We start from the raw sequence: 14,614 nt of genomic DNA on the forward strand, positions 1-14,614 counted from the left end.
TTCTTTTTACAAGACACCCTGCTCACTTGAACCATCTACCGGTTGTTTGGGTTGTTGCAGCGTCTCACTGGGAAAATACAAATTAAAGTCGCGTGATACCACGTGATCCCATGTGCGGACCGCGAGTGAAGCTGGCCAAGTCGAAGCACTGCCCACTGTATTTCCTTGTTTCCAAAACAAGAGGGGCGGGCTCAGCCCCTTCTTAGTCCTCCGGCGCTTCAACACGTACATCAAATCTTACCCGTCAAAATACTAAGGAAGTGGTTCACCACTACCAACTTGCGATGCACTTTTTGGGTACAGGTCATGTAGTACACAGACACTGTGCTGTACCATGTTCAGTCCCTCAGCTAAAACTCAACTGAAGGAAAGAAACCTTCAACCAATTCAGGAGGCAGTCTTTTAGGGCTTCACCTGAACCCATTCACAATGAGGGCCACTCTTACCCCTTAAAGGATGGCAAGAGTTCTGGCAGTCCTACATGACATTTGCCTCAGCAAACATTAGATTCGATTGGCTTTTAGAGAATCCAGGGGATGATCTCTGCAGCAGTGAGGGTGTTCCCACACAGTCTCTTCAGAGCCAGATCTCTGCAGCACTGGCTGACTGCCTCAAACCGGCATTCATGGGAAAAACAGGCATGTTAAGATTCCACATGGGATGGTCATGTCTGCAAGCTCTGCCCCCATGACTGGGCAGCAGGATGTGTGTACAAGAACCTGGGCAGTCTAGTACATTTGTGTCAATAGATACCTCCCAGACAGGCTGGGGAGCAGTTTGGGAGGGCAGAACCGTGAGCGGTCTCTGCGAGCCCCCATGGAACATGGGGCACATCAGTCTTCTGGAGCTGGGGGCAGTGCATTTCACCCTGAGGGCTCTCTTTTGTATACAGGGCAAGCATGTCTTTGTGCGGACAGACAGCTCTGCTGCTATGTACCATATCAACCACAAAGCGGGCTTAAGGGCTCAGCGTGGCTGCTAAGTTACTCAGAAACCTCGGCTGTGGACATTTCCATGCCTGGCCTCACTCAAAGCAGTGCCAGAAGCTCGGAATGTCGAATTCCAGTCAAGCTGTCATCTGGTCCCGCTATCCTCAGCCCTTCTCAGGGTTAAAACTGGCTGTAACTGAGCCCATGAGTATTGCCAAGCATTTCCAGCAGAGATGGGAATTGTTCTCCTCATGGTGGCAGGGCCTGGGGTTAGATCCAGTGGCATCCAATGCTTGGTGCTACACTTTCTTCACTCCCTTTGGGATGTGGGAAGGGCAGCTGATCCAGTATCCTGTAAGTCTATGCCTTGGTGTCCCACGGCACTGTAGAAGGTTTGTCTGTTGGAGAAGACCCTATGGGGTCGCAGTTCCTGAAAAAGCTGACTACCTGCATCCAGGCAGATTTTTGAGAGCTCAATCCTGCAACCTCCCCTGGGTGGTGAGGCCTTTGAGTGCAACCCCAGGTGGACCCCTGGGGCATCAAGTTTGTGTTGCATAAAACTGCATGTTTGGCCACCTGCAAAAATAAAACTGCATCTTTGGCCACATGCTCTGCCAAGATGGCAAGTGAGCTATGTGCACCCTCCATGAGTACTACATGCTTGAGTTGGAAACCATTATTCTTCCCTTAGGGGATGAACCCTCAGTCAGTTAACCATGTCATTGAACTGGAGCTATTTTGCCCTGAGCCAGCTTGCCAAGCTGAAGGGGCTCTTAATGCTCTATGCCCAGTCAAGGCATTGGGAGCTTGTGTTGATCACACGTGGCTGCGTTGACAGGCGCACACACACAGCTTTCGGTGCTATGGGGGTAAGTTGCCGGTTCACCCAGTGTCTACGCACCGTTTGACCCACCAATTGGTGGAGACAATTTTTCAGGCATTCTCTGGGCAGTGTTTCCTAATCCCTTAAAGCCTGGCGGCTCATTCCACACGGAGTACGGCCGTCTCATGGGTACCATTGAAAGGGGTTGCTCTTGGTGGCATGTGCAGCGGCATCCTGGAGTACTCCATGTATCCCTGCCAGACTTTAACGAGTCAATGTGACATCTGCCACTATCGGCTCCACTGTTATGTTGGTGGCCGACCTGACTGGTTATGAGTAGTCTTCTGTCCTCGCGACACTGTTGGGACTAGTCATCCAAGGTGTAGACCGTGGTGACGGTCTGAGGGAGGTCGAAATAGATCATAAGTTATGTCCATAACTATGGATCTATGAGACCGACCGATGACCGTCACCATCTCTTGTCGCTCGGAACGAGCTGAGGCGTTCCAGGCAAGAGGAAGAGGCATGTCCCTGAATGCATTATATTACTGCGGGACAGCCTCCAGGTCAGTCACATGACATTGTTGATATAATGGTCTCGAGAAAAGGTAGAAGGATGGCATCATTCAAGGTGTAGACCGTGGTGACGGTCATCGGTTGGTCTCATAGATCCATAGTTATGGACATAACTTACGTTTTGGCTGATGGAAAACTAGTTAGCTCCTATAAAAAACAGTGTGAGTTTACATACTGACCTCTAACATAACGTTACCAAACATATAGCTCTATTAAATGAAAAGTCTGTAATTCTGGCAAAAGGTGGTTGTTCTTTAAGCTCCTAAGCAAAATTAAATGACTCCTCTTGATTAGAAATCATTAAAATAACCAACCTGTACAAGGATTATCAGCACTACTCAGCAGACTAGTGTTGATGACTTGATATCCACTCTGGCATGTGCAATTATAGCCTCCACCTGTGTTATTACAGACTGAGTTTGGACCACAGATCGATGAAGATTGAAGACATTCGTCAACGTCTGCATAACGACAAGCAATTTATGTTAGCAATTTATCAGTACCAAATCGAACAAGTAAGGTATACCAAAGTGTATGCCAAATGCTATTTTCAATTTCTGATCGCCTACATGAAAAAAGACTATGATGCTAAATACATACCTATGCACTGATTGCTGTTACTTATGGTTTGGTTTGTATTGGTCAATTGATATCCATTCAGGCAGGAACAAGTATAGCTTCCATTATAATTGACACATATAACAATAGAACAATATTTGAGTTGTTTTATCACTTTTGAGAGATAGGCTAGTTGGAACTGCTTCAGACTGAGTTACTGAATGCACTGAGACATGCAGGGTATGTATCATCTTATCTAACTCTGGGGGAGATGGTTAATAAGCTAATTTCCCGAAATGTTGACATGTTCTTTTAAAAGCCTCAGGATGGCATCAGAGCGGTGCCTTTTGTCCCCACCAGCATCCATGGTTGTGGGATTCGTTGATGGCTGTGTGTGTGTTGTGTCTTATGTTTTATGTATTATGTTGTGCTATGCTATGATTCATCTTCTTGTTCCTGTTCTGGACCCTCTCATAGCTAAAATCTACTTCCAATGGGAAGTGTGGCTACTGCAGGGGTTCTCAAACTTTTTCTCTCATTCTGGAATTTTCAAGCCCCACCTAACCACCATCAACCCAGCAAAATATTTTTAATTTATTTGCATTTTGGTTCCATGTTACATTTCCCGTCTCATGTTGGTCTGTTTATGACTCCTATGTTTGTGTGTACTTATTTTGTTTTTAGTCTATGATCTTCCTTGTCAAAAAAGAAAGGCATTATTAAAGATAGGCTTATATATTTTTTTCTTTCTCATATTCATCGCACCCTACCAGTCATGTCTCTATTCCCCACTAGGTGGAGCCCGCCCCATACTTGAGAACCACAGAGCTAGCCTGTGTGTTGGAAACAACAAAATACTGGCCTGTTTGGCAAGGGGGTGCCAGGTTTGGCAAAACTACTCCCAGTGGGGAGGTTGTTTGTCTATGTGTTTGTTTGTTACTTTTAATTGGACTTATACTTTAGTTTTGTTATTGTCTGGTGTTTCGGCATCTTTACTGTTTGAACTTTTACTTTGATTTCTCAATAAACCAGTAATTTCATTATTTTACTTCCTTGTTTGTATTTACTTTTTCTCTTACGTTTAAGTTAACTAGTTGCGGACCCATATGCCACTAGATATTGTAATTCAGGCGTAACAAGATCAGGATAAAATACTCTTCAAACTTTTTGTGACAGAGTGCCGTCATTATGGTTGAGTATGCATTCTGACTGTGATACCAGAGACGGTTGAGAAAGGGTTCTAAACCCGGGTTCAAGGCTGGGTGGGGTCACTGCTCTCTCCCTTCGCTACATATGGTGTCAGAACTAGGACGGCTTGCCGTGAGGCCATCTAAGGCGTGCCCAATGTGTGAGCCTTATGAAAAGATCCCCAGGATAGGTTGACATCTGTGTTAGGGACCCCAGAGATGGGTAGAGCACTAGTCAGTGGGGCAGCCTGGGATGGGAGAAGTACAGTTGGTGGATACATGAGGGATGGCAAGCTTCCCGAAGGGGAGGGCAGTGTAATGGAATGCCGTCACAATGGTTGAGTATGCGCTCTGACTGCCATATTAACGAGCCTTGCTCTTTGCTGTTGCATTGAAGCTGCAGATTTCGTACATCGTAGACCCAGGTACGAGGCCGGCTGGGGTCAATGCTCTCTCCCTTTGCTACACTCTTCTATAAAGAACAATACCATGCTGCTACATACATACCAATTGGCCAATGGCATTCATCGATGTCTAAGAATTGTTAGGTCAACCACATTTTATTGGAAGAATGGTCAACTATAATTCAAAGAGATAGACATAGAAAGTGTTCATGTCTTCAATTACCTGTGCACTGATTGCTGTTACTTATGGTGTGGTTTACATTGGTCCCCCGGTATCCACTCAGGCAGGAACAGTTGAAGCTTCCATTGGTGTTGATGCAGTTTGAGTTGGGTCCACATACATTTGGTATGTCATCACATTCATGTTCCGGTATATCTGAAAAAGGTAGAGTGTAAGAAAAAACTGTCTTCAATTCTGCCAAGTTTCTTCATATGGTTAATTGAAAACAACATTACCTGTACAGGGATTGTTAGCACTACTTTGCACACTTGGATCATTGACAATATATCCACTCAAGCATGAGCAGCTGTAGTCTCCAATAGTGTTGTTGCAGACTGAGTTTGGACCACAGACTGATGGTGTCTGAAGACATTTATTTATGTCTGAAAGGTAAACCAGAAGTTGACAGTCAATCAATCAATATGTGGAGAGTATGGAGAGAATTTAGACCATTTTAAAGGAAATTGTTAAAAGTCCCTGTATCTCACTAACATTTTTACTGAATGGAAGTAAACAGCTTTTGTGACCATTACAGATTATGACAAATGAAAAGTCTAAGAGCATTTTCAATCTTTTCAGAACTTTAACGAATCAAAACAACAGAAATATAAATTATTTCTGATCAAGTACCAAAATAAAGACCTTACCTAAACATGGGTTACTTTGACCAATTTCACAAGTTGAATCAGTGAAATTATATCCAGGCAAGCAAGAACACGTGTGTCCACCCAGCACATTGGTACAGTTGGAATTGGGCCCACAGACCTCACTCTGGCCACATACATCTGAGCAGGAGAAAGAATAAGAACACTGTTTAGACCACTTTGTTAGGGGATGTGTCTTCAACAGAGGTAACTTGGGCGATCCCACATGAGGCTCAAACTGTCATTTAAAACACTGTTAGTTTGTCATTACAGCTTACTATGTATGCACATCAGATAGCCTATAGTTCAACATGTGAAAAACATGCACATTTATTATATGTGTGGTTTGCTATGTTCATACCTTTTTGACACAATGGTACGCTGAATGGAAGGGAGTTAATACATCCACATGTCTGATTGATAATGTTGCTACAAGCACCATAGGTAACACAGGTTTTATAAAATAAAAAATAGTCCTCTTCACATGTGCACTGGTATCCAGTGTTGTTTGGTTGACATACTGAAATGAATAGAAATAAACATCATATCATAGGGGTTCTTTTTACTTTCTGAAAAATTACATTATGTAGGAAGGTTTCCATCTATTTCTTACCAGTTGAGACATCAATATCTGTGATGTTATTACTTTGTACTAGTAAAGGAGAGCTGAAATTGCCCACAACATATTTCAGATTGTTAGCTACACCCAGGCTGGACACGTTTACATCAATCTCAAGAACAAATCGAAAGCGCTTTGTAGCTAAAAAACAAAAAAAAAGAAAAGGTAAATGAAGGAAACAGCACAACTTTAAGCATAGTTTAGCTAATTAAACCAAAACAGAGCACTGAAAGGAAGTGAATAGAGTTTCCTTACCAGACCGTTTCATTCGAAGGTGGGGTTGAATTCCATGCTCATCTGTGAGCTGTGGATTAAAGAAAGGATGACAGTGTATCAAGTCAATATGAAAAAAATACTACAGCAAATTCCTTCTGAACCAATGAAATAATGCAAGCATATGAACATGTAGTTTTCAACTCAAGGCTAAGAGTGAGGAGTCATCCTTACAAGACAAGATCCATTATCTCTTCCTTACCTGAGAAAAATTGATTTCATACAATGCCCCTGTTACCACAACACAACAAACAATTATGATGATGGTGACAGATCCTCCTCTTGACACTGCCATACCTGTCCACATTTAAGAGGAAACCAATGAATTAACTTGATGACCCTGAATAAAGAAAAGAGATGATTCACGGATTAAACTAAGGTAATCTCTGTTATTTGTAGGTGTGCCCATTCACATGCTACTAAACATCATTAACCACCTTAGTCCAGACTACTGAAGTTAGAAAACGATCATGGTTCAAACGTACAGAGTACTATGTGAAACACTATGGGAAACAGTCGTAATATTGATATTATAGTATATAGTTATATAGTGATATGATGTTAGTTGAATGATGCATCGCACCATGTTAGTAAAAAGCTAACCTCCGTAGTTGTACGGCAAACGCACCCCTAAATGAGAAGGTCAGTAGCAACACATTCTACCAATTTCCCAGTTCTGTTTTCAGGATTGTACGGAGCCCTCCAGGTGACATGGGGAAAAAAAACATGGGTTAAAAAAAAAAAAAAAAAAAGTAATGGGGAAAAAAAACATGAAGAAAAAAAAACCGATGCACTTTTGCGGGATCTCATTGCGGGATCTCGCAAAACTTTTTTTCTACTTTTGGAACTTGCTGGGCTTCCTACTTGACCCCAATAGGCCCACAAACCACTACCGCCAGATGGCAATCATATCATGATACTATGATTGCTCTATCACTGTTGCGTTTTGTGGGTTTTCTGGACACATTTACATAGGCCTATGACACGGGAGGGAGAGGGAGACACCTGCGTGCAGACACGCACACACAGTCCAGGCGCGTAGCAAGCGTGGGGGATGTGGGTGTTATAACGTACACAGTTTTGCTGGAACACGAATCTATCCCCCACACTTTTTGTCAGATTAAATTGAAAGTAAAATATGGAAATAAACGCTCCCTTAAAGAGTTGGAACCGTATCTATAACGCACACACAGAGACACAAATAAGTCTGTTGATTTGATTGAACGGTCATCCAGCCAATCACATCAAGTTAGGTGAAGAACCAGAGCCGCTCTGATCAAATTCAAAGTGTACGTCTTTCAAGGCTATGCTGCTGCTTAGGTCTGCATTGTAACGTCTGCAGTGAGCAGATTTCAGATAGAATTGAAATGATAATTGTTACCGCATTATGCTAATTTAGTAAACCAAAATTCACTGTCTGACTGACAGTTTTTGTCACAATGCAGGGAGTCAAAGTGAAAGCGGGGTGCGTGCACCAAGGCACCTGTTTCTGCAGGAAAACCTTTGGCTACTGTTCTCAGAGCATTATGCTTTCTCTGCCTATGATCTGCAGCTTTTCTCAAACTATGGGCCTCCTCAACAATTAACCTACTACTGCTCCACGTAGCCGCGAAATTAAGTTATGGCCGGTGCTTCACACGTCTGCTCATTTGCAGCATACTTATTCATTTGGTGTCATCAACTATAAAGACATAGCCCAGTCAGCACACATACAGTACGTCTCCAAGACGCTTGGAAAGGAACAGCTTAATTACATCGCGTTCCATTTAGAACGTCTTATTTGATCTGATCTTACAAACGGCGGCGTCAAGACACATTTGAGTTCTACATCGGAGATAGAAAGCTTATGATCGCTCATGCGATGTGTGCGTCCCTGCAGCAAGTGAAACTGGAGGTAACGTGGGCTAGAAGCAACAATAGTTTAAACAACAACGTGGCTTCCTGTAACTATCAATGGAAAAAGGCATAGAAACTGCTAATCATAATCTTTAAATTGACATTAATTAAGATGGCTATATGCAACACAATTTATATATATTCCCTTTGCATATCTTTGGGTAGACTTCAAACGTTTTTGAATTTGAGCTTACAGTTCTGTGTCCTTTACATTTATTTAATAGGTAGGCTATTAGTGATACTTCGAAATTAGGCTGCTGTCTGTTAGGCAATTTATTGTAGCCTGCTGTGTGTGCGTGTCTGCACGCAGGTGTCTCCCTCTCCCTCCCGTTTTCATAGGCCTATGTAATGTGTCCAGAAAACCCACAACACGTAACAGTGATAGAGCAATCATAGTATCATGATACGATTGCCATCTGGCGGTAGTGGTTTGTGGGCCTATTGGGGTCAAGTAGGAAGCCCAGCAAGTTCCAAAAGTAGAAAAAAAGTTTTGCGAGATCTCGCAAAACTTTTTGCGAGATCTCGCAAAACTCTGCGAGATCCCGCAATGAGATCCCGCAAAAGTGCATCGTTTTTTTTTTCCCCATTACTTTTTTTTTTTTTTTTTTAACCCATGTTTTTTTTTTCCCATGTCACCCGGAGGGCTCCGTAGGATTGTGATTGGATGAGGATAAAAAAAAAAGATTCCTATGTTGGTCATAATATACTGTACAAGCTCTGTGCTTATGATTGATTGGATTAATTATGTAACAAAGTTCACATTATGTTACCTGTTTTTTTTTTCTTCTACTGACTTAATACTTCCTTAAGGGTTCTATGCCACTGATGATAAAATGACAAATAACAATTTACACACACAGAAAACATAACTGGCACTGTAAGACCAGCCTTTTGCATTCTTGAAACAGAAAACCCATTTTCATAACCGCCTTTTGTAGTTTACACACAATCTACATCTGTGTGGGTATATGTGTTTGATCACTATTGTCTTAGCTGGCTATGTCCATGATTCCCAGAACCCTCGTTCGTGTATACAGTGTTGCCATTTGGTCTTTGTTTTCACCACCCTGTTGAGAGTTTAACTCAATCCCAAGCCTGTCTTGATATAAATATATAATAAATGAAATGTTATATATTATATATATAAAAATATCTGAACTCTAAGATATGTGTCAAAGGAGAAATTAAAATCTGCTTGTGTTTGATATAATTTGGTCTACATGTGAGAAATACAGTATTGTCGATTGCACCTAATTTGAAAGGTCTGGACTGCACACAGGCCATTTTAGCACCTAGACTCTTCCTCTATAGAGAAATATTGTTTAAGTATGTGCAGAATTCATTTTGCCATTGTTTTCCTGAAATATTCAAGGTCATCCCTGGAAAAGACATTGCCTGCATGGTAGTATATGTTGCTCAAAACCTGTATACATCATTCAGAATTGATTGTGCCCTGCCAGATGTGCAAGATGCCCATGCTGTAGGCCAGTGTTTCTCAAACTTTTTCAGACGAAGGACCACTTAACCAATAAAAAAGAAACACACGGACCACCTAGCTAAAAAAAAAAAAAGATTACACCTACTTCAACAGTATAATAGCCTACACAATAGGCCTACTCACTGAACCACCTTGCTTATTGTCTTTGCACTTTGCTTATTGTGTCAGAAGATTCATATGATTTACACTACATAGACAAGTGTTGCAGAACTGTATGGATTTACATACAAGTTGGTTCAATATTGCAAACAACTCATCTATATTATATTTTAACACGTCTGCTCACGGACCACTTGGGATAGCTTGCGGACCACCAGTGGTCCCTGGACCACACTTTGAGAAACACTGCTGTAGGCACTAATGCACCTCCACACCATCATATATGTTGGGTTTCAAACTGAGCACTAAAACAAGTTGGATAGGTTGGATACTAGCATTTCTGAATTAAGTATCAAACTGTTCACATAGGGAGGAATTCTCCCATGTGCGTAAGGGTGCGTAAGTTAAAAATAAGTGTGTAACTAAACACTTTTCAACCTGCGCGAATTCTCCCATCAGTCATCTACGCGAAATAGAGGGAGTTAGCTTTTTGGGAGGAGCAACCCCAAAATCTGGGCGTTTCTTATGTATACAACTGTTGCGCGCATTCTGCCACTGGCTTAAGTATCTTTTCAGCTACGCGCTCCTAAGGGCTGTATTAAAGTGTAAGTTCAGTGTAAATTGACCCATAGCCCTGTTGTATAAGCTCACCACATGCAGCCCATCGGAAAAAGAATGAGACAATTTGGGACAACATAGGCCAAGTTATGGACAGGCAGCTTAAAGCAGATCCATGGGGGCATCATGGGGGCATGAAACTGAAAGTAACTCCCCACTGCCCCCATGGGTTTGCTTTAAGCTGCAATGTTTTGAAAACACTGACTGGAGAGTGTTAGCAACTCAGGCCACCCATGACTCCCACACAGACATTGATTCATATGCCTCCTCCGTTTTAGACTGTATCAACTCCAACATCAACAGTGTCACCACCCTCAAATGGATTTTGACTTTCCCTAATCAGAAGCCATAGATGAACAGTGAGGTCAGATTCCTGCTGAAGGCACGAGACATCGCATTCAGTACAGGTGATGCTCAAGCCTATAGCTCATCCAGGGCTAACCTGAAAAGGGGCATCAAGAAGGCCAAGCACAACCACAAGCTAAGGATTGAGGATCATTTCAACAACTCTGACCCCCGACACATGTGGCATGGCATCCAGGCCATCACAGATGACAAAACTCCACCCCCCCTGTCACCGACACCTCCTTGCCTGATGAGCTGAACCACTTCTATGGCCGATTTGATAGGGACAACAAGGAGGTGGTGTCGTGGAAAATGTCCACTTGACTATTTAGTAATTTAGCACTCTGGAACAAGCGTCCGAAGGAGACTATGTAGATAGAAGATTTTCCAAAGACTGTTGATCTCTATTCACCGTATTGCAATGATCCAGACCAACTGTCAAAGCAATAGGGAGAAGGTGAGATGTTACCAGCTGGTACCCTCGGCGAGATCTCCCTACGGATGGCTATTTTTATACTCCTTGGCCCTTGAGAAGTGCCACCCTCTCACGCCATCTCCAACAACACCCTTCACCAATCAGTACCAAGCAGGGTCGCTTACATTGGTGGAAACCATCTTCCCATCATGCATAAAACTATATGCAAACCTATGTAATGCATAGGTAACATAATGTAAAATAGTGTAATCCTAAGTTTTTCTGGTTCCTTCCAGTTTGATGAAATAAGGCCTTCTTATCTTATTCTCTTGCTGGACAGGGCCTAACTCATAAGGCACAGTGGCCTCCTCATCCCTGTCCTGTCCAGTCATCACCAGCTTGATAACACCCCCTCTCCCTTAACCATGTAAGGAGGAGATCCTCTCATCCTGGTACCCCCAGTACTTTTCCACTCACCCCACTCCTCTGACAGTTGGTCTGGCCTACACAGGATACAATGACCTCACACTGCTCACAGCAAATGCAGAGGCATTAAGACTTATGACACTCATGACTACATTCTTCTAAAACATGAAAACCCATGCAATAGTATAAACCCTTATGAAACCCATGATTACATCCTGAAAACCCACCATAATTGCCATCAAGGCAGTGATCTCTGCAGATCACCAGCCCCTCACACTCTCCACCACTGATGTGTGTGCGTACTGAGCAGGACTAATGCACGTAAGGCTGCTGGTCCTGATGGTATCCCCGGACGCGTACTCAGGGCCTGTGCTGTGCAGCTGACTGAGGTTTGGACTGACATATTTAATCTGTCACTAGCCCAGGCCGCTGTCCCCGCGTGCTTTAAAACCACCTCCATCGTGCCAGTGCCAAAACACTCCACTGCAACAAGCCTTAATGACTTCCGTGCAGTTGCACTCACCCCCATCATCATGAAGTGCTTCGAGAGGCTGGTCCAGGCCCATCTCAAGACCTGCTTACTACCCTCACTGGACCCCCTTCCAATTTGCCTACCGTCAGAACAGGAACACAGAGGTCTCTATGCCACTTCACTCTGCCCTGTCCCATCTTGATAATAGCAACACCTACTGAATGTGAGAATGCTGTTCATTGACTTTAGTTCAGCATTCAACACCATCATCCCCTCCAAATTGATCACCAAACTTAGTGAACTGGTCATCAATACCTTCCTCTGTAACTGGATTCTGGACTTCCTAACCAACAGACCTCAGTCTGTTAGGTTAGATAATCACACCTCCTCAACCATCACCCTCAACACCGGTGTACCACAGGGATGTGTGCTGAGCCCTCTCCTCTGCACCCTCTTCACCTATGACTGTACACCTGTACATGGCTCTAACACCATTGTCAAGTTTGCAGACGACACTACGGTGATTGGTCTCATCAACAACATCGATGAAATGGCCTACAGGGAGGAGGTCCAGCACCTTACATCGTGGTGCACTGACAACAACCTGGCTCAACACCAAAAAGACCAAAGAGCTCATTGTGGACTTTAAGAAGTTTAAAGCTGGCACACACACCCCCATTCTCATCAACGGGACTGAGGTGGAGGATTTCTGACCAGGTTTCTCTTGGTCAGTGGCGTAATTACTTTTTAATTACTTTTTTCTGCTGTTAGTGAATGTGTGTGTGATGTCTGTATGCTACTGAGACCTTGAATTTCCCCTTGGGGATCAATAAAGTATCTATCTATCTATCTATCTATCTATCTAATGTGTTTTAGGTAGTGTAAGCTAGCGATTTTTAGATAATGCGCCAGACCCCTCCTTAGGTCGTTAATTGCCACACCCCTTGGCACATTGCTCAATAAAAGACGTGTAAGATAAGAATAAACTTTGCGCTGGGATAATAATCCGCTTTCCGCCAGGTTTTGCGTCGTGGAAATAGGGCCCTAGGTCTTGCGCACAGATAGTGCCAGATCGCTCTAGATTCCGGAAGATTTTATCTCATTTGCGGGCGTCAAGGAGCCCCTATCAATTTGCGGGAGACTCCCGGAACTTCCGGGAGACTTGGAATGTCTGTGATTATATGATTTTGTGATAAAGCACGCCATTTATGAAAGCAAAAACAATTCCGGGCAGACCTTTACAAAATATGACCGCTGTATAAATCATGCATGAGTGTTTTAGGTATAGTGTACAGTAAGCCCTATTATTATATTAAAAGTGTGGAGAAATAGCGCATTTACTTGATGCCCTCGATCACAGGCATAACTAAAGCCTTTTATTTACACATTTATTTATATGCGGGGGGGGGGGTCAGGCAGGGGTAGAGGTACCTCAGGTTAGCGCATTGCTGTTTATTGTTAAACTGCAATTATCTGCAGCCAGCGGAGGGCATTTATAGCCTACCATGCACCCGGACAATATTGTGTGTCTGCCCTAATTCTGAAGCAGTGGCCACAGCTACAAAATAAAGAGGTAACACTGCGGAAGAAAGTTAATGTTTTATATAGGCTATATATATCAACGCAATATGTAATATGTGAAGTGAAACTGGTGGGGCCATAATGACCTCTGATTAGTTTTACTTATTGTTAAATTGAGCGGCATACAGTGGTGGAGGATATACAGTACATACTGTATGTCGGTAGGATTATTTAAAAAGGCAACCGCAACTACATTGTGTGTCTGCCCTAATAAATAAATAAATTAAGCAAATAAATAAAGCAAATATTAAACAAATAAGGTTAGCATCACTGACAAGCTGCTATCCTACCAGCTCACCAAAGCTGAAAACTAATACATTTCTGATTAAACAAATAGTGTCATGTTAGAAGACTGATGAGCAATACCAAGCAAAACTGTACTTACTGTGGTAGTAGTCATTTCATTTCAAAAAGTCCTTCTCAGTCACTCACTCCAACACTACTAAACAACAAACTTTCAGCATCAGTCTGACTTGAAAGAAAGCCTGGCTAGACCTGTTTAGAATTATTTTGCCTTTTCCTGGTTCTATGCAAGGTGGGTTCTGCTGAAGCATATCATAATAAGACAGGTGCATTTCATGACAGATTAAAGTAAGAGATTGTGGGCATTTTCAACGATTTGTAAGTTGAGAATGACAGGAAATATCCCACTGAGACGGCAGTCACATTGGCACATATCCGATTCATCTGATTTATTTCCACATAATGAAGCCTGAAACTGATCAGAAAATCAGAATTGGGTCATATTATCTATAGATGTCTAGGTCACTTGAAGTGGTCTTGAAACACAATTGAGGCCTGGAACAAGGTCTTGTGAAGCTGTAACTCAAAGTAGATGACTATAGACTAAAATATGAATTTTTCACGAATGTATTTGTGTTGGAATACCTGTGTTATTTTCAGAAAACTTGAATCTGCTACTGTGACTAATACTATTTTTTATTCTATGACAGTGATTGCCATGCAATCTAGATACACACAATACACTGTCAGTATGCAGTTTGCCCAATTCCCTGCGGTTACTTATATAT

The 14,614-nt window shown here is 42.7% G+C and overlaps 1 protein-coding gene across 1 annotated transcript in view; it reads right to left on the minus strand.

Moving 5' to 3' along the window:
- Positions 1 to 14,050, minus strand: part of LOC143109199 (uncharacterized) — a 36,701-nt gene extending 22,651 nt beyond the window's left edge. Inside the window, exons 1-9 of the mRNA XM_076271856.1 lie at positions 13,969 to 14,050; positions 6,436 to 6,573; positions 6,216 to 6,264; positions 5,955 to 6,101; positions 5,703 to 5,861; positions 5,345 to 5,482; positions 4,934 to 5,080; positions 4,701 to 4,853; positions 2,643 to 2,789 (exon numbers count right to left, since the gene is read on the minus strand). Of these exons, the coding sequence (XP_076127971.1) occupies positions 2,643 to 2,789; positions 4,701 to 4,853; positions 4,934 to 5,080; positions 5,345 to 5,482; positions 5,703 to 5,861; positions 5,955 to 6,101; positions 6,216 to 6,264; positions 6,436 to 6,540 (1,045 nt within the window). The 5' untranslated portion in view covers positions 6,541 to 6,573; positions 13,969 to 14,050. The remainder of the gene's footprint in view (positions 1 to 2,642; positions 2,790 to 4,700; positions 4,854 to 4,933; positions 5,081 to 5,344; positions 5,483 to 5,702; positions 5,862 to 5,954; positions 6,102 to 6,215; positions 6,265 to 6,435; positions 6,574 to 13,968) is intronic.
- Positions 14,051 to 14,614: the final 564 nt, after the last annotated feature.

The sequence above is a fragment of the Alosa pseudoharengus genome, unplaced genomic scaffold (genome assembly GCF_046254945.1).
Source record: "Alosa pseudoharengus isolate Yale_2024_CS ecotype anadromous, Long Island Sound unplaced genomic scaffold, YU_APseudo_1.1 YU_APseudo_1.1_scf_7, whole genome shotgun sequence".
NCBI classification, from domain to species: Eukaryota; Metazoa; Chordata; class Actinopteri; order Clupeiformes; family Clupeidae; genus Alosa; species Alosa pseudoharengus.